The 24,752-nt window shown below is 44.8% G+C and overlaps 1 protein-coding gene across 1 annotated transcript in view; it reads right to left on the reverse strand.

The window, feature by feature from the left end:
- LOC115379174 (NACHT, LRR and PYD domains-containing protein 12-like) overlaps positions 1-24,752 on the reverse strand; it is a 47,254-nt gene that overhangs the window by 10,883 nt on the left and 11,619 nt on the right. Inside the window, 4 exon segments of the mRNA XM_030079895.1 lie at positions 11,086-11,256; positions 11,813-11,983; positions 18,399-18,572; positions 24,224-24,394. Coding sequence (XP_029935755.1) covers positions 11,086-11,256; positions 11,813-11,983; positions 18,399-18,572; positions 24,224-24,394 — 687 coding nt within the window.

Below are 24,752 nucleotides of genomic sequence, written 5' to 3' on the forward strand. Positions count from 1 at the left end.
TTGGAAAAAATGACATCTAAGATCATGCAGGACTCTTGTCAGCCTCTTCGTGCTTTGAGCAGAGAGGTTATGGAGCGTAGTGACCAGTTAAGGCCACCGGTGACACACATGAAGCCGTATGCTCTCTCTTTTATACCTCAAGAGGTTAGGCAGCACAACGAGCACTTTAAACGTGCATTTGGAGAACCTTTTTAGCTATATGTTTGTATTTAATGTTAATTTATTAGCTTTGTAGCGTGAATTTGATGTTACTGTATTATCTTTGCCTGTAACTCTAGGCATGCATGTATTATTTCCTCTTAACTGAGGTCTTTTGTGGGCATGGTGACAGTGGGTACAAGCACTGTAATTTCCATTTTCATGGATGAAATAAACTTGACTTGACTTGCAGGCAAAATGTGAAACACAGCGACGTGACGTGATGCGTCCTCTGCAAGATATGTCTTTATTTTTTATTTAACCTTTATTTAACCATATTTATTTATTGAAAGTGTGTCTGTAAAATCCACTGCAACATACAGCAGAACACACACACACACACACACACACACACACACCCACACGTTTCTGTCATCACTCATGTGTTTTATACTACTGTCTGTTTTCTGTTACCTCCTTTTGTTTGCGTGTCCTTTCTCGCTGCCTGGTGAGCTGCTAAACTGATTTGCACAGTAATGTTGGTGACTGTGTTTACTGCCTGGTTTCACCACAGCACTGGGTCACATCTCTCTCTCTCTCTCTCTCCCTCTCTCATTCACACTCTGCCTCGCTCGACCACTGCCTGCTGTCCATTGCATTGAAAAAGTGAATATTTATCGTAACATTTTTTTCAACAAATTTAGTAACAAGTACTTAGATGTATTGGGTTAAGAGTTCAGTGTAATTAAGTAAAGTCAAATAGAAAAAGTTAATACAATTACTTATTTGTTTCATATTGGTGATCATTTCATGTTTTTAAGATTTACTTAATTATTAATGGATGTAACCTGATTACAATAACTAAATCTTACTACATTACAGTAAGAAACTTGATAATTAAGTTTAATAAGAGTTACGTAATATTTTCCTACATGTAATCTTTAGTTGCATGTAAATGTTACTTAATTCTGGTAAGTGGGATATACTTGATACTGGAGCAGTAAAATTTACTTAATTGGAGTGAGTGCAAATACTTGCTAGAATTTTTTAAAGTAAATCCTACAAGTTGTTTTTTACAGTGGACGGTCCTTTAATTCCCATGAAGCACTGCTCACTGCCAGCCTGCTGCCATCCGTCCTGTTGGTTTTTCTTCTCAGGTAGTTTGTTTGCTGTAAACGTCTCACATCTGATCATTTCCCTCACGGTTTGCTGAGTCCTGCAGGGTTAAAAAAAAAAAAATCATCTTTCATCTGTGCTCATAAAAATCCACTTTATAACTGTTTTTTGTTTTAGTTTTTTGTTCGAGACACACCTGAAAACCAAAATGCTGTTTTTTCTGCTGTTAAAGGAAAGGTACAAACTGAAGTGTACAGGTTGCTCTGATTATTTTATTTGATTACTTTTCAAATAATGCCATTCCGGAAACGGGAGACCAGTATTTTTTTGTTTTGTTTGGTTATGATTGTTGATGATAAGCTGATAATTTAAATGACTGTGTCTTGGTCTAGTTTCTTTTTTGACCTAATGTTGTTAGGACGGTCCACAGTGTCAGTGTTGCTTGTTATATTGTGCTTGATGGACTAGCCTCTGGAAGCCGGCCTGCGGCTCCCTGAAGCATCTCGCCGCCGAACCCTCAGCTCAAAGCCAAACCACCTCCTCCTGAACATCTGCCTCTTTATTCTCCACCGTCAACAGGAGAGATGCTCAGACGCTAATTTGGTTTTTTCTCAGGATTTCCCCTGAAAACACAAACTCAACTGACAGCCGGAGATTAAAAAGCAGCTCACGCTGTGACAAAGGGGGTGAGATCTGTCCTGCACTCACCATTTGTCACTGATAGTTGCATCTAATAAATTACACCATCATACTTTATACATGTGTTCATTTTGCTATAAGTTACCTGTTGCTCATAACATGACAGCACTTACTATCCCGGGTCTGTTTGTGTTGGCATTATGTTATAATTTACATCAAGGCGCATGAGTAGACTAAAGCAAACACACCATCATAAGTTAGTTTCAGTTACCTTTATTATTGTGGTAGGGTTACATATAGTTTTATTGATTGTTCCTTTGTTCTACTTACAATTGTTTGTTCCTTTGTTCAGACCCACCATGCAGGATTGGTTTGGGAGGGCGCCGCCCTGCACTTCCTGGCTTTTATGGAGTTGGTGATGTCATCACTGACATCATTGGGCCAAACCATGTGGAGGGTTTTTCATTTTAGTTGCAATGTTTCTGTTTGTTTGTTTGACATGTTGTGATGTCTGGTATGATGCATATTTATCAGGGTGAAGCCATTTAGTGTAGTAAATGAACTTGTGTCTATGTATATAAGGGATTGTTGAGGTCTTTGAGACTCGGTACTGAGTGTCTCCCCTCCAAGTGATTTGAGGTGGGCTGTGATAGCCAAGGTGAGAATTAGTCTCCCTATAAATTCAGAGGGGCTCCAGGCTCTCGAGGGAGAAGGAGGTGAAGCAGTGCTGCTGTGAGCATGTGTCTTTGTTCGTGGGACCAAGAGTTTATTTCAAAGTTGTTGTTTTTTTAAGTTGTTTTGGCCTGAGTTAATTTCTGTCATGGAGAGCACTGTAAATAAATCTTCACCTTTGCCACTTCAAGATGTCTGCTGAGTCTGCCTGCCTACCACCTTCCTAGACACTCAAGCTAGACTACATTACAAATGGTGGCAGTGGTGGCTCCAGGCCAGTAGGAGGCAGCGATGCAGAAATCAAATAGACCAAAGAAGACCCAAGTAACAATGGACTGTCCAAGGGAGGAGGCTCCTGATGACCTTAACCAGCAGGGGGCAGTGGGTGAGCAACCTACTGAGCCACACAACTTCGCAGAGCTTTCCAGCCTGTTGCGGGGCTTGATGCAGCAGCAGACGGATCGAGATGCAAGATGGGAGCAGGACAGGCAACGCCAGGATGAGCGCTGGAGAAGAATCCAGCACCAATTCATCCAGCTCCAACAGGAGGTGCATTCAGAACGCCAGGAGCATCAGCAGCGGATGGAAGGTGCAGCAGCTGACCCTGGAGCACCCCTGAGGCCCACTACAGAGCAACCAGCACCTCAACCTGTTTTACCAGGTCCAGACCCCCTCGACACCAATGCTACAGCACAGTTGTCCAGGCAGGTGAGGTTCCCTGGGTGGAAAGGCCCGAAAATGCAGCCGTATCATGATGATGAAGACATTGAACACTATCTAACGACTTTTGCGAGAATCACCAGCGCATGCCAGTGGCCACAGGAGGAGTGGGCACTACACCTGGCTCCACTTCTCAATGGTAAAGCTCGAGCTGCTTATGTAGCTATGGACAGTGAAGAGACAATGGACTATGCAAAGGTGAAAAGCGCCATTCTTGAGAAGTTTGAAATCTGTGCAGAGACATACCGAACGAGATTCTGCTCCACTACGGTGAAGGGAGATGAGACCCCCAAAGAGTTGCAGACATGCCTGAAAGACCTGTATGACAAGTGGATGCTTCCAAAAGAGAAGACCAAGGAGGAAATTGGAGACATCATTGTGATGGAACAGTTCCTGAGAATCCTCAACCCTGACTTGCGAACCTGGGTAAAAGAGCGCAACCCATCCACATCCAAGCAAGCTGCAGAGATGGCTGAAACTTTCCTAGCTGCCCGACGCTCACTGAAAGAGTGCACCACACCCAGAGCTAGTCCAGCCCCTCCATCATCGCGTGGGAATGGGCATAGGTTCAGGAACCCAAAGCTAGGCCCCCCCAGTACATCCAGCAGCCGGGTTAGGGAATTTAAGCTCAGAGGCCCCTCAGTATGCCACTCCTGTGGCCAGCCAGGTCACTTCAAAGCTGAATGTCCAGGTCAGCAGGTTAGTAAAACATACATGAGCTTTTCACCAGAGTCTTTGGAGGCTCAGCTGGAGGAAGTTGTTGTGCCAGTTCCCCCCAGTGATCAGGAGCATACCATTTGTGTGTTTATTGAGGAAAAGCCATGTGGTGCCCTTCTAGATTCAGGCAGTGACCGCACCCTTGTCAGACAGGATTGTCTCCCCAAAGATGTCACCTTTAGTGGGAAACTTAAAGTTTTGTGTGTGCACGGGGATAATGTTGACTACCCCTTAGCCAATGTCAGTATTCAAGCTGAGGGTCAGCAGTACTTGTTATCAGTGGGAGTAATGGGTACACTTCCTTACCAAGTGGTGTTGGGCAGGGATGTGCCCATATTTTTGGATCTGATAGCCAGGGGGAAGGATAAGGGGCCGAGTGTTTCAGGTGAGAGTATGATTGCTGTCACCAGGTCCAAGCACAGGGAGCACCACTCAGAACCAGGACTAGGTTGGAGTGAGCTACCTTTTGCAGGCAGTGAGGTCCCTGAAGTTGAGGGATCCAGGCAGGGGTGTGCAAGGAAGAGCAGAGCACAGAGGAGACAGGATAAAGTGAGAGGGACAGAGTTCATACAGCCAGGTCCGGAGCCAGACAGTGCGGAGCTAACAGTCATACCTAGTGACATAGCCCAGCTTCAAAGGCAGGACCCCTCACTAGCGCCCCTGTTTTCTAAGTGTGTCCCTGATTCTGCTGTGGTCACAGAAAGAGGCAAGGAGGTATTTATCCTAAAGGATGAGCAGCTGTATCGTCGGAGCAGGGTGGGAGACCAGGTGGTTGTTCCCAGGAGTTTGAGGCCCACAGTCTTGCAGTTAGCTCATTCTGTACCATGGGCAAGTCACTTAGGCCAACTTAAAACCTTCTCCAGAATGTCATCCCGCTTTTATTGGCCACAGCAGTTCACTGACACAGTTTTGCAAATCATGTCCACAGTGCCAGTTAACCGCACCAGGCAGGAAGGGTGACAGGGCCCCACTTATCACCATGCCAGTGATAGACACCCCTTTCTCCCGCATCGCCATGGACATTGTTGGCCCTCTGGAGAGAAGCAGTGCAGGTCACAGGTACATTTTAGTAGTGTGTGACTATGCTACGAGGTATCCGGAGGCATTCCCCTTGAGAAAGGTCAAGGCCCGCCAGATTGCAAATTGTCTGGTCCAAATGTTTTCAAGGGTGGGGATCCCCAAAGAAATTATCACAGATCAGGGTTCCAATTTCACTTCCAACTTCCTAAGGGAAGTGTACAAACTGTTGGGGATCAAAGGAGTCAAGACCAGCCCCTACCACCCACAGACGGATGGCCTCGTGGAGCGCTTCAACAAAACCCTTAAGTCCATGCTGAGGAAGTTCGTGTCAGACTCGGGGGCAGACTGGGACCAGTGGCTCCCCTTTCTGCTTTTTGCTTACAGGGAGGTGCCCCAAGCTTCAACAGGTTTTTCTCCATTCCAGCTCCTGTATGGTCATGAGGTACGGGGTCCGCTGGATGTGCTGAAGGAGGCCTGGGAGGGACCACAACCAGAGAAACAATGCAGTGTGCTCTCACATGTACTGAAGATGAGAGACAAACTTGAGCAGTTCCAGGGGTTGGCAAACTCTCATCTGGTCAGTGCTCAGCAGCGGCAAAAGCAAGGTTACGACAAAGTAGCCCGCCAGAGGTTCTTCCAAGAGGGCCAAAAAGTTCTGCTTCTTCTCCCAACTTCAGAGAGTGGTCTCTTAGCCAAGTGGCAGGGGCCCTATGTGATCAACAGGAAGGTGGGTCCTGTCACTTATGAACTGTACATGCCTGATCGCCGCAAGAAGCATCAGGTATTTCATATTAACTTGTTGAAGGAATGGCTTGACAGACCTACATCATCTCTACAGCTTTGGGCTCGCACTGTGGTTGATGAAGAGGAACCACAGGAGCAGTTCTTTCCCTCCACAGAGGAGGAGCAGCCATTCCCAGATCTGAGCCATCTTACAGGGGACCAGCAGGAGGAGTTGGAGGCTCTCATGCCTGTTAAGCTCTTCAGCACCAAGCCAGGCTACACTGACCTCATCCAACATGACATACGGCTTCGCTGTGTCAACCAACAACCCATCCGGGACCCCACCTCCAGAGTCCCAGCTAAGCTGATGCCGGCCCTGAAGCAGGAGGTAGACGACATGCTTGCCATGGGGGTGATTGAGCCATCTAGAGGTGAGTGGTGTAGTCCTGTGGTGCTGATTCCCAAGAAAGATGACTCAAGACAGAGATTTTGTATCAATTTCTCTAAATTAAATGCTGTTTCATGTTTTGATGCCTATCCAATGCCAAGGATAGAGGAACTGATTGAGCGCTTGGGTAATGCCAAGTATCTTACTACACTCGACCTTTGTAAAGGATATTGGCAGGTGCCTTTGACTGAATCTTCTAAGGACTTAACTACATTTAGAGTCCCGAGTGGACTTTATCGTTTCAGAACAATGCCTTTTGGACTGCACGGAGCTCCTGCAACATTTCAGAGACTGGTGGATGAAGTTCTGAGGAGAGCTGAGAGCTATGCGGCGGCATACATCGATGATATTGTGGTGTTCAGTGAGACTTGGGAGGAGCATGTCCAACACCTTTCAGATGTCCTTCAACGGATCCACAAAGCAGGACTGGTCATCAATGCACGCAAATGTCACATTGCCAAGACAGAGGTGGAGTACCTTGGCACGCTTTTTACAAAAAAACATAAAATCCCTTTTTTTGACTGAAGAAGACCGACTTTACACACCTCAATGTTTGTGCCGCTGAAATTAAAGTTGTTTTTTTTTTCAGTCTGGAGCTCCTGAAGGGTCTTGGTGGGATCTTTTGTGTGTGTGTTGCCTCAAAATAACTTAAGCATTCCATCGCAAAATTTTGCCGTCTTTCGCAATACTTTTCTACTTCTGCTGCTTTCTACTTCCTGTTTCTGTTTTTTTTTTCTGTTTCTCTCTTGATGTGAGGAACAGACGGACGGCTCAGAGGGAACGGAAGCAGAAAAGTTCTGCGAGAAAATGCAAAATTTACTGCAGGAGAACCCCAAAAACATGCGGTCACGACCCTCCAGGGGCTCCATGGTTTGACCTTCCTCTAACAAAAAAAAAAAAAAAAAAAAAAAAAAAAAAAGACAAGCAGCGGTTTGGTGACGTCTGTGTGCTGTTGTCATGACAACAGACTCACCCAAACTGCCCAAGTGATGATGTAAACCCAGTTCTTGCTTCTCATTGGACGGTTTTAGGAGCTGCACAGAACTAAAGTCGGTTTTTCCTCGACAACAACACATCACTTCCATTTCTGATTTTTTTTTTGTGCTGTCGGGTGGGTTTGGTTTGGGACCCTGAACGCCTCAGGTGAGGGTGAGGCGAGGCGGGCGGGGCGGGGCGATGCTTCGCGGCGTCCAGCCCCTGGTTTCCCTGTAGTTGTTGTGTGTTGCATGAGCCAGTGACGTTGTTGTTGGACGGTGCTGTAGGTGGAGTTCAACTAAGAATTAAATGACAAACGTGTTTGAAACCGCTGAGTCACCGCTTCGCTTTTTGTCCTCACCTGCACACACCTGCATGCACACACACACACACACACACAGAGAGAGAGAGAGAGAGAGAGAGAGAGAGAGATTAGAAAATTATCAAAAAACTTGAAAACCACATTGATGATTATGTTAGAGGATTTTTTTTTTTTTTTTTTTTTTTTTTTTTTTTTATTTCAGAACTTTTTTTCACCAAAAAAAAGACCAAGAAATCAGTAAAAGTTACCTGAAAATGACCTGGTAAATTGCCAAAATAATTAAATAAAAAAAGGAAAATGCCTTTAAATAAATAAAAAAGAAAAGATACAGAAAGAGAGGTGTTCAAAAATTATCAAAAAAAAAAAGAAAGATATTTATAATAATGTCACAGGAAAAGCTCTTTTTTCAGGCAAATATTAGATTCATTTTTCCCTCCTTTCTTTCTTTCTTTTTCTTTTTTCTAATTTTCATGACTTTGAATTTGCCAAAATAAAGGGGAAAATGACTTGAAAATTTAAAGAGAGAGAGAGAGAGGCAATTGTTGATGATTATTATAAGAAAAAAAAATGACTTGTGTTTGAGGAGGTGAGACTTTTGGCGTCAGGTTTGATTTGATTGGCTCAGGAGAGGCGGAGGCTCTGAGCTCAGTGGCTGGCAGCTCTCTGTCTCCACCTGCTGGATGCAACAAGCAACTACAGCCAGAAACCCCCCACAGCGGCTGAAGGCCCAGGGTTCCTGCGGGGCGCTGCGGGAGGCGGCGGAGGGGAAACTCTGGTTTGTTGACGCCGAGGTGAGAGGAGCTCCGGGTGGTCGCTCCCAGGAAGAGAGGAACCTTCAGCCTCTGGGTCGGTTACCATGCAGTGCTGGGAAACATACTGGGAAAATGCTCCCAGTTACTGTGCAGGACATGAAGCTTCACTGCACTGAAGCTCCCCTCCAGTGAAATGCAGCAAGCTGAGCTCCAACACAGAGACAACATGGAGCCCAACTACATCAAAGCTGCTTTTTTTTTTTTTTTTTTTTAAACATCGAACCAACTTCATTCCAAGTCACTGCTCTTAGTGATCAATAAAACTGTCAGTCAAAAAAAAAGTTCAGTTCAATAAAACTGAGCTCTCTCTGCTTTTACTGCTGCAAACCACAGCAACAAAAACACACAACATGCCTCACATAATGACACAAAGCAGGTGGTGTGGACATGCTAATGTGGGGGAAGTGTGTGTATATGTTAGTGTGTGTGTGTGTGTGTGTGTGTGTGTGTGAGGTAGTGAGCTGCACAGGCGGAGGATATGGCTAGACTTTATTGGAGTATCATTATTATTTGAATTTATGTGCCCTCTGCAATTTAACTTTTTTTTTTTTTTTCAAATTTTCATTGTTAAATGATCAAACTGCTTCGACCTACACAAGCCAAATTCAGCCAGTGAGTTACTATAGTAATATTACAGAGATATTACAGAGCTATTACAGAGATATTAGAGATATTACAGAGATATTACAGAGCTATTAGAAATATTACAGAGATATAACAGAGATATTACAAAGGTTGACAGGTGACAAAAAGGAGCCAAGGGGCCCAGTGCTGCAGAAATTCACCAGAGATTGAAGTGTGCCTCTGCTCCACTGGTGTGGATTATTTAATCCAGATGTTTTGATGTTGCATCAGTTTCCATAGAGCCAGTCTCTCCAGCCTGACCAGGCACACAGCCACCTCCCCAATCTGCCACCACAACAGGATGTCAGTGGACACCAGTGTTCCCATGAAGGGCTCACCAACAAGTGTGTGTGTGTGTGTGTGTGGTCCACTGGTTTGGCCTTGCATAATATCTGTCTAGCACAATGATATTAATCCAAAGCTGCTCATATCCATCACATTATGCAACATTTTCTCCAACACTTGTTGGTGGCTTTGCCAGAAGTTTTTATCTCTCAGAAACTGGCAACAAAACGAGACGAGAACCATAAGACCCAAACCCAAACCCAGGGTAGAGAGGCTCAGTGAAGGTGGAGCTGAAGGTGTGGAGGAGTCTCAGTCTGTCAGAAGAGACTCTGTAGAAGGACAGAGTCCCAGCAGACCAGTCCAGATACACTGCTACTCTGTCAGATCCACGGGGACAGACAGAGATGATGGTGGACTTCCTGTTGTGACTGGCAGTGTAGCTGTTATCATCATCATCAGAGCACCTCAGACTCCAGGACTGTTTATTGTTTCCAAACAGAGAGTCATCTCCACTTCTAGTGATTCCTCTGTAAGTCACTGCTATATTGACCACTCTTCTCCACTGGACCTCCCAGTAACATCGCCCAGTCAGACCTTCTCTACACAGAACCTGAGGCCTCTGGTACAATCTGTCTGGGGGAAGATACCACGCCTGCACAGACGTCATCATCCTCTCCACCTCTCTGTTGTCTTCAGACAGACGGAATTCTTCGCTCACTGTCCTTGGATCCAATGTGAGATGACGGGCATCTGATGGGGAGAAGACACACAGCACACATCAGAAATCCTCATTTACTGAGACTCACTTCATCAGCTGTCAGTCAGAGCTGCAGCACATCCAGACTGCAGCTGTGTTCACAGCACAAGTACCATGTGGATTGTCTGTTTAATGTGTCTGCTTCCTGTCAGAGCCCATCAAGTCTGTTTCACACAGTGGAAATCCACGTTCACAGCTCATTTCTGCATCAGGACCACACACACACCAAAACAAAGTGGAAAAACACAGAGAGCCATGTGACTGTCAGCAGCGTCTCTACAAAGCTGACGTTCAAAAAGATGAAGGTCAGGATGCTGCTGCTCTGCTGGAGGTCCAGGTTCAACATCTGTCCTCTTCTGTGCCGTGCATTTCACTGAGAAACATACACTATGTGTGTGTGTGTGTGTGTGTGTGTGTGTGTGTGTGTTCATACTGCGTCTGTACTCACATATCCTCAGGCTGTCAGCTTTAATCCAGTGTTTTCCATCCTCCAGCCTGAAGGGATTAAAACATCATCATCATCATCATCATCATCATCATCATCATCATCATCATCATCATCATCATCATCATTTAATTGCTGGGATTAATTGGACTTTGTTTCCCTCCTGAACCTGTTCAGTAACTCTCAGCCATCTGAAGGCAGCTGGACTGCTGTGTCATCCTGCACAACTTAGACCTTCCTACATGCACACTGGGATGTTTCCTACAGCTGGGCACATTCCAGATGCTCTGTTTAGCCTTTTAACTGGGGTCCATCTGAAACCTGGAGAAAGGTGTTATCCACTTCAAGTCACTCTAGAACTGCCACTACCTGAGACCAACCAATGAAGCTCGTCCACGTGGACTGACTCCACCCCTCTACTGACCTCAGAGTCTTCAGGCTGCAGTTTGGACTCTCCACCAGATCAGACAGCAGCTTCACTCCTGAATCCTGCAGCTGGTTGTCACTCAGGTCCAGCTCTGTCAGATGGGGGTTGGACTTCAGAGCCGAGGCCAGAGAAGCACAGCCTTCATCTGTGACCTGACAGTCTGTCAGCCTGCAGAGAAAGAAGCATTTTAACAAACCACTGCTGCTGTTCAAGTAGAGCTTCACACAGGAAAAGAGATTCTGTACCTCAGAGTCTTCAGTCTGCAGTTTGGACTCTCCAGTCCAGCAGACAGCAGCTTCACTCCTGAATCCTGCAGCTGGTTGTCACTCAGGTCCAGCTCTGTCAGATGGGGGCTGGACTTCAGAGCCGAGGCCAGAGAAGCACAGCTGCTCTCTGACAAGCTGCAGAGACTCAGTCTGAAGAAAGAAGAAATCATGTTGCTATAAAATAATATCGGACACAAAGGTGTTTAGAAATCAAAGCCGGATGAATTTTAGACAAAAATAAATAAAAAATAAAGCTCAAAGCTCTAAAATAAATCTGAACTTGATAGAAAACCTGCTTGAAGCTCTCATAATCTGAGAGCTGTGGAGGTTTTAAATTTAATTAGCAGACTCAACTCCAAACTCCTGAGCCCAGCACAGTGCCAGGTTCAAAGACACGATGCAACAAGGAACAAGCAGCTCTCGTTAAAATACATGGCAACCTGAACGAACAGGAGGAGACTGAAGACTAAATTACTGAGCGTAGGGTTTTTCCTTTTTGAAATGGAAAATCTACAGTTCAACATGTCCATGTCTTCATCAATAAGCTTTTTGTGCTACTGTAAGTTATGGGCTTTAACATTAAGATAATCACTGTGGATCAGAATAATATCAGAATTACATAGATCTCTGCAAAATTATTGCAACATTAAAATAATATTCATTTAATATTTCATGTAAATACAGAGCTAATGAAATGCAGTCTGACCTCAGAGTCTTCAGTCTGCAGTTTGGACTCTCCAGTCCAGCAGACAGCAGCTTCACTCCTGAATCCTGCAGCTGGTTGTCACTCAGGTCCAGCTCTGTCAGATGGGGGTTGGACTTCAGAGCCGAGGCCAGAGAAGCACAGCTGCTCTCTGACAACCTGCAGCATCTCAGTCTGAAGAAAGAAGAAATCATGTTTTTATAAAATGAAGCTGAATGTGATAGAAAACCTGCTTGAACCTCTCATAATCTGAGAGCTGTGGAGGTTTTAAATTTAATTAGCAGACCCAACTCCAAACTCCTGAGCCCAGCACAGTGCCAGGTTCAAAGACACGATGCAACAAGGAACAAGCAGCACTCGTTAAAATACATGGCAACCTGAACGACCAAGAGGAGAATGAAGACTAAATTACTGAGCGTAGGGTTTTTCCTTTTTGAAAATGTAAAATCTACAGCTCAACATAGCTGTGTCATCATCAATAAGCTTTAAATGCTACACTAAATTATGGGCTTTACCAATGAGTTAATCATTGTGCATCAAAGTAATATTGAACTTTCACAGATTTCTGCAAAAATAGCAAAACATTAAAATAATATTCATTTAATATTTCACATAAACACAGAGCTAACAGAGCACACACTGCGGAGGAGTGCAGACGCTCCGCTCTTTGCTCTCTGCTTTTCTTTCCTTTACTTCCTTTACTTTAGCTTTTAATCATTTTCTATCACCACATAACTTTCTGTGGGGCTTTTATTTATTTTTACTTGCGCCGTTCTAGTTTGGTCAGTTTCTAATCACCAGTGAAGAGTGATTTTTGCCACTTTACTCGGCCACAGTCAGACTGCCTGTAGCAACTTAGCCTGGTTTGCTAAGCAGATGGCTACATCCAGCCCTCCAGATGAAAACCAACTCGTTAGGAAAGACAGGATTATTGCCAACCTCAGTGAAGACATCCGAAAGCTCTCAGCAGAACTCAAGTCCCAATCTGAGCTGCTGTCAAACACCCTGAACGTGGCTCATGAGCAGTCTCTACAGATCTCATCGTTAAAAGCTGCTCTTCAGGACACAGTAGCCTGGTGATGATGCAGCCCATCCCACATCTCCCCAGTCCGGGAGTCTTCCTGTGCCGGCAGCCCCCCTCCTGGCTGACAGCCGGCAGGCCCCCCGTGTGGACGGCTCTGTGTCCCCCCCCACACACACCACGGAAACAGAGCAGCGACGAAGGAAAAAGAGTCCCTCAACTCATAAAGGTGAGACCATGAGACTGAACAATAACAAAGTTAGTGGGTCACAAGCCAGTGCCAGGCCAAGAGCCAGAGAGCAATCCGCTAAAAACAAAGCTAAGAAGATAGACACTATTCTGCTTGGGGATTTTATTATGAGGCAGGTGGAAATGGCCAGGACTGAAAATCTAACAGTCAGAGAGGTGGCAGCTATGCTACCTGACATCATGTCTTCACTAGGCTTGGTCCGATATTTGATATTATTTAATAGTGATATTTGCCGTCATATGCAATATTTTTCACAATATCGATCATCACACAGTTGATACAGCATCATTGGACTTTTATTTTGAAAGGGAAATGCACGCGGAACTGCCGTGACAGCGGCAAGATTTGGATATGCATGCAGCGTTTCCTTCACAGTTTGTAAACAATGTGATGTAATATGAGGGGTGGGGCTTAGCTGGAGGCGAAACATCTCAAATGCACTAGCTTGTCAATGCGGATTAGCATGTTTTAACAGAATTGTTGTGTATGTGGCCTATTTACAAAACTATATTATTAATAAAGACGCTGGAGAGAGGAACCAAGTTTTACTGCTCTTTACTTGTGGAATTCTATGTAAGAACTATATACAAATCAATGCGCACCTCATAGCGCATGTAACGTGTTTCTACAACATAAAGTAGTCCCTTTTAATAATGTAGGCTATACAGTACAGGAGTGTTTATGCCAAAATGGACGAGGAAAACAACAATTTCAGTGGATATGTGAGTACACTAACTCTTCAGGACCATGAATGTTATATAAAAAAAAAACTGACTCGCTGATGGGACGAAATTCCCCGACCCCTACATGATCACTCATTGGATGGACGATTTGACGGTACTGCCCGAAAAGATATTACAAAAGAAAGATATTACAAGAGATATTACAAGAAGTTAGCAGAACCACTGTGGGGCTTAATGCAGCATGCTGCTCCTGCCTGGGGTCCGTTTGACGAAGCAGGTTCAACAAACTCTCGGCATAATCTCATTCGTGGTCTTATAACCATCTCCCGACAAATATTTAATTCTCTTCACTGTGACACTGCACCTTCATCCACGGGATCGCTGTCGAAAGGACATGCCATGTTTCTGAAAAAAAAGTCGCCACCTAACTACTAATGGACTTCTAATAAAGGCCTAATGACAGTTTTTTAAATTATTACTTTTTTAACAGACGGCAGAACTAATATGCCACACCAAAACTCGCCTGCTGACTGAATGAATGAGGAGGTTAAATACGGTGTGTGGCTGAAAGAGGGCGGACACAGAGAGAAACTCGAGGTTTCATGAGAAAAACCTGGTCCCGACCAGGTTAGTTTCATGGAGTCTGTTACTGCGTTAACTGACCGAGAGCTTAAGTTACCTCCCTCTGTGAAACAGGCTGGAGTTACCCCTCTTTCTCTGCTTTGAGTTACCTCCCTTTGTGAAACGGAAAACTCAGAGTTTCCCTCATTTCAGGGTTAACAGACTCAGAATTTTCACTAAACCTGCTTTGAGAAACAGACCCCAGGGCTGTATGCCGTCACCTTCATCTTTACACAGGATCATAAGCTGTCATCTGTGAGGTGTGCGTGATGTTTGCTTTTAAGAGCGACACGTTTTATTTAGATGTTACAAGATCACCATAATCTTCAAATTTAAAATTACATTTTAAAAACAAGCAAACTAAAATAAAATACATTTTAATTAAATACTCATTTATTATTTTCAAAAGCCACAGGGAGCCACATCAGAGGGATGAAAGAGCCGCATGCCGCTCCAGAGCCGCGGGTTGCCAACCCCTGGCTACACATTAATCACCAGCAACAACCACTTGCCATTAGCACTTTTAATTATCAGGTCTCTGGCTGGTAAATCCTTCATAATCAATGATCTTATTAACGAGCACAAATTTGATTTTATGTTTTTAACTGAAACATGGCTAGGTCAGGAAAATAGTGCAGCAGTTTTGATTGAGACAACCCCTCCAAATTTTAGCTTCTTTAGTGAAGCGAGAATACACAAGAGAGGAGGCGGAGTTGCCACCCTGTTCAAGGACAGCTTCCAGTGTAAGCAAATGTTTTATGGTCAATTTGACTCCTTTGAATATGTTGCCACTCAGTTAAAAATTCCCTGTCGAGCAATTTTAGTGACCATCTACAGACCCCCCAAATATAATGCAGGGTTTTTTGATGAGTTTGCAAAATTGCTGTCTATTGTGTGCATGGATTTTGACTGTTGTTTTATTGGGAGATTTTAACATTCATGTTGATAATCTTACAGATGGGTGTGCTAAGGAACTGTTAAATATCCTGGATAACTTTGGGCTTTCTCAGCATGTCACAGAATCAACACATAACAGAGGACACATATTAGATCTAATTATTTCCAAAGGTCTTAGTATCTATAAGGTTGTGGTGAACGATGTCGCTTTATCTGACCATTACTGTGTTTCGGTCAAAATGACCACCCCTGCTAATCCTATGAAAAGTGAAGCAGAGATGATCAGAAAGTGTTACATAAATGATAACACCTGTGCATTATTCACCCAGGGTTTTACACCATCACCAACCCTGCCCTCAGCTCTAGTTGATGACCTTCTAAACAGTTTTAGCTCCAATGTTATGACTGTTATTGATTCTATCGCCCCAATTAAGACCAAAGTTCTGTCAGGCAGAGTCTTCCCAACTATAATCAGGAACTGAAGAATGCAGGGTAATCATATTTCTCAGAGATTATCAATAGAAACAGTAATAATGCCCACACACTTTTTTCTGTAGTGGACAGACTGACGAACCCCACAGCCTCACTCCCTCCTGAACTACTGTCCGACAAGTCATGTAATGACTTTGCAGCCTTCTTCACAAACAAAGTATTGCAGATAAGACAGGCGGTGTGCAGTTCCAGCTCAGGAATGATAACACTTGTGCCTTCCCGTCTTCCGGCTAATCTAGAACATTTTAGCCTCCTTGATTACACAACTCTAACAGAAACGGTTTCAAAATTAAAGCCCACAACATGCTGCCGTGATATTCTGCCTTTTTTAAAACCATTTTTAACTGCATAGCAGTTAAAAACTTGAAAACTGCCGTAATAAAACCTAAAAAACACCTAAAACCTCTAAAAAAAAAAAAAAAAAAATCAAATCTGGATGCCACAACAATTAGTAACTATAGGCCAATATCAAATCTGCCATTTTTGGGAAAAATCATTGAAAGGGTTGTCTTTCAGCAAATCCATACTTTTATGATGCAAAACAATCTTTTTAACACATTTCAGTCTGGACTTCGGCCACACCACAGCACTGAGACTGTACTTGTCAAAGTCTTAAATGATATTCATCAGAAAAATGATGCATGCAAATCCTCTGTCCTGGTATTACTAGATCTCAGTGCTGCATTTGATACAGTTGATCATAATATACTACTTAGCAGATTGGAAAAGTGGGTGGGACTCACCGGCACTGTGCTACAATGATTCAAATCTTACTTACAAGATAGGGACTTTTTTGTGTCAATTGGTAACCATAAATCTGAGTGAACTACAATCACATGTGGGGTTCCTCAAGGGTCCATTCTCAGACCACTTCTATTCAACATCTTTATGCTACCCCTAGCCCAGATTATGGAACATCACATCATCTCCTATCATACATATGCCGATGACACACAACTCTATATCTCAGTGTTATTACATGACGACAGTCCCTTACTCTCATTGAGTAACTGCATTCATCAAATCAATGACTGGATGTGCCAGAATTTTCTCCAGCTAAATCCAGAAAAGACAGAGGTATTAATTTTTGGCCCAAAAAATGAAAGGGCAAAGATCAGCGCTCACCTTGGCTCTATGTCACTGACAGCTACAAATCAAGCCAGAAATCTTGGTGTTATTATTGACTCAGACCTGAACTTCAACAGCCATTTAAAGTTCATCACTAAATCTGCCTATTACCACCTGAAAAACATTGCTAAAGTTAAGGGGTTTCTGTCTAAACAAGACATGGAAAAACTTATTCATGCATTTATTTTTAGTAGGTTGGACTATTGCAATGGCATATTTACAGGCCTTAACAAAAAATCAATCAGACAGCTGCAGCTGATTCAGAGTCCTTACAAACACCAGGAAACTGGACCATATTACACCGGTCATGAAATCACTACACTGGCTTCCTGTGAGTCAAAGGATAGATTTTAAAATCTTCCTGCTGGTCTACAAAGCCCTGAATGGTCTCGGACCAAAATACATGCTTGATCTACTGGTTCCCTACAAAGCATCCAGATCCCTAAGGTCATCGGGAACTGGTTTGTTGTGTGTTCCAAGAACAAGAACCAAGCAAGATGAGGCAGCATTCAGTTATTATGCTCCTCACCTGTGGAACAAACTTCCCGTAGATCTGAGGTCTGCTCAATCTGTTAGCTCCTTTAGATCAATCACTATTGTTCACTGAAGAGTACTCTTAGATTAAATACTTACCTGTTTTATTGCCTGTACTTTTTAACTACACACTGCTGATTTATGCCTTTTATTTTTCTACTTCTTTTCTTATCCTGACTGTTCTATTTGGGTTTATTGTTAAATCGGCTGCAAATGTCAGAGATTCCAGGGCTGAGGACTGAGTCCGGGCTGAGGACTGAGTCCGGGCTGAAATCTCCAATAGGAGAGGTTTCAGAGTCTAAGGAATTAAGAGTTTGGGCTGTCGGCATCCCTGCGGGGGGTGACCGGGAAGTCTGAGTCAGCTACTGCTGTTACTCGACACTGGGGAGCATGCTGTGAATTCAGATCTAGAAGGGAAACGTCCTGTGATGGATCTTTAGAGTTCATTACGATCTGAATAAGACTGGTGTGTGGAACCTGTGTCCGGCGGGACAGTAAGACTCTGAGTGACTCTGACTCTGAGCAAATTGTGTGCACGCATTGGGTGTATTATTAAGGGCGATGTACTATACAAAAAACAGACCCAACCAACCAAATTCAAGATGGTTCAGAGCCAGGGACAAGAGATCCTAACTGAAATCTCTGACAGAGCCGGCTTTGAATTTAAACTCACATTTTGTCAAAGTTCACTTTTTGGTGGCAAGGAGTCACAGGCGTGATATAGGCCATCACGGCCTGGACCCTTGGCCGTATAGCTCAGGCAATGTACTGAGCCTGTTGTTATTTTATTTTCGCTATCATTCTCAATTTCTATTTCCCTTTTTTATTGACTGTTTTTTTGTTTTAAATTGTGTCTTGTTGCTTTTAATGTCTCTGTAAAGCACTTTGAATTACCTTGTGTTGAACTGTGCTATATAAATAAACTTGCCTTGCCTTGCCTTGCCTAATGAAATGTAGTCTGACCTCAGAGTCTTCAGTCGGCAGTTTGGACTCTCCAGTCCATCAGACAGCAGCTTCACTCCTGAATCCTGCAGCTTGTAGTTCCAACTCAGGTCCAGCTCTGTCAGATGGGGGTTGGACTTCAGAGCCCAGGCCAGAGAAGCACAGCTGCTCCTTGACAACCTGCAGTGATTCAGTCTGAAGAAAGAAGAAATCATGTTGCTATAAAATAATATTGGACACAAAGGTGTTTAGAAATCCAGTCTGAAACCATGCAGGATTATATAATCTGACGAGATCTGTTCAGGTTTATTTACAGTGAACATCTTTAAGAATTTTTTTATAACATGACTATGGCAGCATTCAATCTACTTCCAGCGCCGACGCGAGTGACAGCCTTTCAGCAGCTCCGTGTATGTCCGTGTTTGTTGTGTACTTTTTTGTTTACTTTTTTGTTGAGTTGTTCCGTTTTTTTTTTCGTACCTCCGTGTGCTACCTGACTATGACTATGGATCTTCACCCGGTGAAACTCGTTTACTTGAGATTTCAACTACTTGCTCTGAAGACCAAGTCCCGTGTCGGCGTAGTTCCACATTTACCTGACGAGGTGAGGAGACCGTACCGAGGCTGTAGAGCCGGCACTAAGCTGGAGGCTAAGCCGCTGGAGAAGAAGTGGCGATACAAACCTACGGTACCTGCGGTAATCATGGGGAATGTGAACTCACTGCCCAACAAGATCGACGAGCTGGCTGCGCTGGTGAAAAATGTCAAGACCTACACAGAGTGCAGTTTGTTGTGCTTTACTGAGACGTGGCTAACGACTAGCATCCCAGACGCTAACGTGGAGCTACCCGGCTTCAGCATAGTCAGGTCGGACCGGGACAACAAAGCCTGCGGGAAGCGGAAAGGAGGGGGGCTCGCGGTGTACGTGAACACAAGGTGGTGTAACCCTGGGCATGTAAGTGTGAAGATCTGCATCTGCTGCAGGGACATCGAACTTCTGGCCGTAAGTTTACGTCCCTATTACTTGCCCAGAGAGTTTGGACACGCCATTGTGGTCATTGTTTACATTCCACCCCAAGCCGACGCGGAAGTCGGCTCGGGGTGGCATCCCGAGGCGCTTGTGTTGATCTCCGGGGACTTCAATAATGTGACCCTAGACAATACACTTCCTGCTTTTTTCCAGTATGTGGACTGTAACACCAGGGGAAATAAGACTATTGACCTACTGTATGCAAACGTAAAGGACGCATACAGGGCCACCCCACTGCCTGCACTGGGAAAAGCTGACCATAATCTAGTTCTGCTGCAGCCTCACTACAAACCAAAGGTGAGGAGGCTACCCACAACCACACGATCATTCAGGAAGTGGTCTCCTGAGGCAGAGCACGCTCTGAAAGACTGCTTTGGCACTACTGACTGGGATGTACTGCAGGGGTCGCACAGCGGGACCATCGAGGGGGTTGTAGACTGCACCACTGACTACATTAACTTCTGTATGGATGTTGTTGTTCCTGTAAGAACGGTGCGCTGCTATGCGAACAACAAGCCCTGGATCACGAGTCACATTAAAGGCCTCCTGAACCAGAAGAAGAAGGCCAAAGACGGTGATAAGCAGGAGCTGAAATGCGTGCAGCGGGAACTCAGAGTCCAGCTTAGGGAGGCAAAGGAGCAATACAGAAGGAAGTTGGAGCAGAAGATGCAGAACAACAGCATGAACGAGGTGTGGGACGGGATGAAGATCATCACCGGCTGCAGATCCAGGCAGGGGGCCACCATTGAGGGGGATGGGGGGAGGGCGAACGAGTTGAACAACTTTTTCAACAGGTTTGACCACCCCATCTCACTCTCACCTCTGATCACCCTGCCCCCCACACCCTCCTCTGCCCCCCTCCCCCCGCTACATGTGGACAGACACGATGAGGAGACCCCCTCTCTGCCTACAATCACAGCAGCCCAGGTGTGTGGAGAGCTGAGGAGGCTTCGCCCCGGCAAAGCTGCAGGCCCACGACTGCTGAAGGCCTGCACGTCAGAGCTGGGAGACCCTCACCAGCGCATCTTCAATCTGAGCCTGGAGCAGGGGAGGGTCCCACTGCGGTCCCAGTCCCAAAGAAGCCACGTCCTGCAGAGCTGAATGACTTCAGGCCGGTCGCCCCGATGTCACATGTGATGAAGACCATGGAGTGGCTGCTGCTACATCATCTGAGACCGCAGGTGAGCCATGCCCTCGACCCTCTGCAGTTTGCGTACAGGGGGGAGGTGGGAGTGGAGGATGTCACTGTCTACATTAGGGCTGCACAATTAAGGCCAAAATGATAATCACGATTATTTTGATCAATATTGTAATCACGATTATTCATCACGATTATTCATCATGTTAGGGAAAGCATCTGTGTTTTTAATGCACTACTTTTAAACAAACAATATATGAACAGTTTTCAGTGCAAAATGAAACTTTAAATAAGAATAAATGCTTAATAATAAAAAATAAAATTATTTGACTAGTGTGATCGCTCCATTCCGTGCTTTAAAACAGTACACTTCCCCCACTCTGCTCCAGCATGCTACGGGCGTTCATGCATTAGCACATGCACGGCCACGCACGCAGCGCGCGAACGTGGATACAACGTAAATCGTGCAACTTTCCTCCTGCCTCCGAAAAATTGTTTAATGCGCGCAGCGCGATTACCGGCGAATGGCCGCGTTGCGCAATCAATAATCAACCATATTCTCTGTGTCGCTGTCCATGGTGCTGCTGCAACTGCGTATAAACAAAAGCTGATTTATGATGAAAGGTATTTATGGCAGTCTGTGTGCGCCGCGCACCTGTCAGATCCGGCAGACCTGACCGGGTGGGCGCGGTACCGGCCGCAGCACTGGCGGGCATCAGGTGGGCCGGCCGCAGAACCGCTCCGGCTGTCAGTTGGACCTTTCTGAAGGAGGAAGTTACCTCCGAAACTGTCAAGGTAAATAAACATCCCGTAACCTATGTCTAATTAAAAGAAACAAAAACTTCTTTTAATTAAAGGAAGACATGATGAATGTATTTGAACTATATTGATTCATTTCAACGTGATGACGTGTATACCAGGGGCAATCACGCTTGGGCGTGTTTGGGCTTTAGCTAATGTGAGTGCAGGCCAGCAAGGGACTGGGGAGGGGGCATTTTTGCTTCAGTACGATACGCAGCAAATGGCCCTATGTGAGTAGGCCCTGAGTAGCCTTTCTGACGGGGAACTTGTTGCAGGAACTGCCATAGCCTACCTTCTTCTCCCGATATGAGTCCACCGAGTAACTTGAGGCTGCCGCTGCAAGGTGCGCTCACTTGTTATTTAGGCAGCTTAATGAAGCCCTAACCATGTGTTCGCCCCCTGGTGGTTGGCTGACTACTGGCTGAGAAAGTGCTTGATTAGATATGCAGCAGAGCCGGCATTTTAAATGTAAATATCGCCGACGATCAAGCTCATTTAATCGTGGAAGCCAAAATCGTGATCGCGATTAAAATTCGATTAATTGTGCAGCCCTAGTCTACATGCTACACCGATCCCTCTCTCACCTGGACAGGGGCAGTGGTGCTGTGAGAATCACATTTCTGGATTTCTCCAGCGCCTTCAATACCATCCAGCCCCAGCTGCTCGGTCACAAACTGACTGTCATGGGAGTAGGCGCACACCTGACGGCATGGATCATGGACTATCTGACGGGCAGACCTCAGTATGTGCAACTGGGGGACAGCAGGTCAGACACTGTGATCAGCAGCACAGGAGCGCCGCAGGGGACTGTACTCTCTCCAGTCCTGTTCACCCTGTACACGTCGGACTTCCAGTACAACTCGGAGTCCTGCCACGTGCAGAAGTTCGCGGACGACACGGCCATCGTGGGATGTATCAGCGGTGGACAGGAGGAGGAGTACAGGAAACTCATCTAGGACTTCGTAGCATGGTGTGGTTCCAACCACCTCCACCTGAACACCTCCAAGACAAAAGAAATGGTGGTGGACTTCAGGAGGACCAGGCCTCACCCGGAGCCCATAAGCATCAACGGTGCCTGTGTGGAAATGGTGCGGACCTATAAATACCTGGGCGTGCAGCTGGATGATAGACTGGACTGGACAGCCAACACTGAGGCTCTGTGCAGGAAGGGACAGAGCCGACTGTACTTCCTCAGGAGGCTGGCGTCCTTCAACATCTGCAAAAAACTGCTGCTGATGTTCTACCAGTCTGTTGTGGTGAGCGCCCTCTTCTATGCGGTGGTGTGCTGGGGAGGCAGCATCAAGAAGAGGGACGCCTCACAACTGGACAAACTGGTGAGGAAAGCGGGCTCTGTTGTGGGCACACAACTGGAGAGCCTGACATCCGTGGCAGAGCAACGGGCGCTGAACAGGCTCCTGTCAATCATGGACAATCCACTGCATCCACTGCACAGCACCATCACCAGGCAGAGGAGCAGCTTCAGTGACAGGCTGCTGTCACTGTCCTGCTCCACCGACAGACTGAGGAAATCATTCCTCCCCCACGCCATGCGGCTTTTTAACTCCACCCGGAAGAAATAACTCATTATACACACACTGCACTACTGGTAGATAACACGTAAAGACTGGAGGGGAAGGGGTGATTCCATAAGGCTGGATCAAGTCTGACAGTTCCCGAATTCCCAGTACCGGGCGTCAGGTTCTGTCGACGGTCTTGGTCTCATGGTTTCACACTAACTCTGAACCTCGGTCGGAGCGTGTGTTCCTCAGGTTAGGTTATTTTCTACTGCTGTTTAAATTGTTCATACTTCTGTTTAAATTGTTCATATTTCTATTTTTTTTATCATCCTTGTTTATAGTGTTTATATTGCTTACTGCTATTTATCATGTGTATACTGTATATTTCTTCTAAATTTGCACATTGACCTACCTCTATATACATTTTATACACCCATGCACACGTTTTTTTTTTTTTTTGCACATTGTTGTACTTAGATCTTATTCTGTTGTACTCACATCTTATTCTGTTGTACGTAGATCTTATTCTTTATTTTTTATTTATTTAATCTGTAATCTGTGGATACTGCTGAAAAACTGCGAATTTCCTGCGGGATGAATAAAGTATCTATCTATCTATCTATCTATCTATCTATCTATCTATCTATCTATCTTCACACATGTTTAGTATCTCTAGAAACACTGAGATCTTGACGAGAATTGAAAATAAAGTTCTGTAAGTTTGAACTAAGCTTGACTGCACAGTGTGTTTGTAATGATGAACCCAGCAGTGAGGCTGGCAGAGTTCACGTCGCTGCGCTGGGCAGAATCAGGCAGGAAATTTGTTCTACTGGGAAAGTGACAGTCTGGCTAATAATAAAAATGTATGGTAATTATTTTAAATCAAATAAGGCATGATTTGTTTTTGGCTGGTGAAAAATATTTTTGGCCGGTAAAATTTTGGAGGTCAGTATGGCAAATGAGGTGAAAAGTTAATTTGGTCACGTGTCTGTTTACACCTCTAATGCGATGTGGACAAAAGCGTCCCAGGCCTCCGAACGTGGTCTGGGAGATCAGATCTCAAGACGCATTGAGGACACATTCTGTGGTGTTTACACCTGTCTCAGTCCTGTCCACCTGGGACCGGATCACGCAGAACGGATGTTGATGCCAGAAGGAAACAGGGCCTTTGACCTGGGCATAATCATGCTGATCATTCCTTTCATGTGCTGACTTTAAGAAAACCATGAGCTTTACTCTAAAACCATTTCATCTAAAACCATTTCATTCTATCATTCTGTCTGTCAGTGTGGAGGTTAGCTGTCACAACAAATTCACATAATTTTCATGTCAGTGCAGATCAAATAAAGTGCAGTCTGACCTCAGAGTCTCCAGTCTGCAGTTTAGACTCTCCAGTCCAGCAGACAGAAGCTTCACTAATGAATCCTGCAGCTGGATCTCACTCAGGTCCAGCTCTGTCAGATGGGGGTTGGACTTCAGAGCTGAGGCCAGGACTTCATAGTGAGTCTCTGAGAGTCCACAGCCTGACAGCCTGTAATTACAGATGAAATGTGAATTGCATTGTATTGTATTAAGTGAAAAAAAAATTATTAAAGTGCTTAATGTAGAAGATGTAGAAGTTTTAGGCTAAGTTCTTCAGCTCGGTCATTTCAAATTCTTGTAAAACAAAACAGGCATGGAATGAATAAAAAAACACACTGAAAATTATGTCCTGTAATACTATCTGTACTGTAGTTTTATCCACCTGAAAAATGCATCTGTCTGTTGTGATTTAATTTTTTTATCATGAACACAGCCACCTGAAAAATTAAGTAAATTTTGCTGATATTTCATCTTAGCAGTAAAAAGACAATCCCCCAAATGAAGAACAACCTTTACAGTACAGACAG

Source organism: Myripristis murdjan, chromosome 20, assembly GCF_902150065.1.
Source record: "Myripristis murdjan chromosome 20, fMyrMur1.1, whole genome shotgun sequence".
In the NCBI taxonomy this organism is placed as follows: domain Eukaryota; kingdom Metazoa; phylum Chordata; class Actinopteri; order Holocentriformes; family Holocentridae; genus Myripristis; species Myripristis murdjan.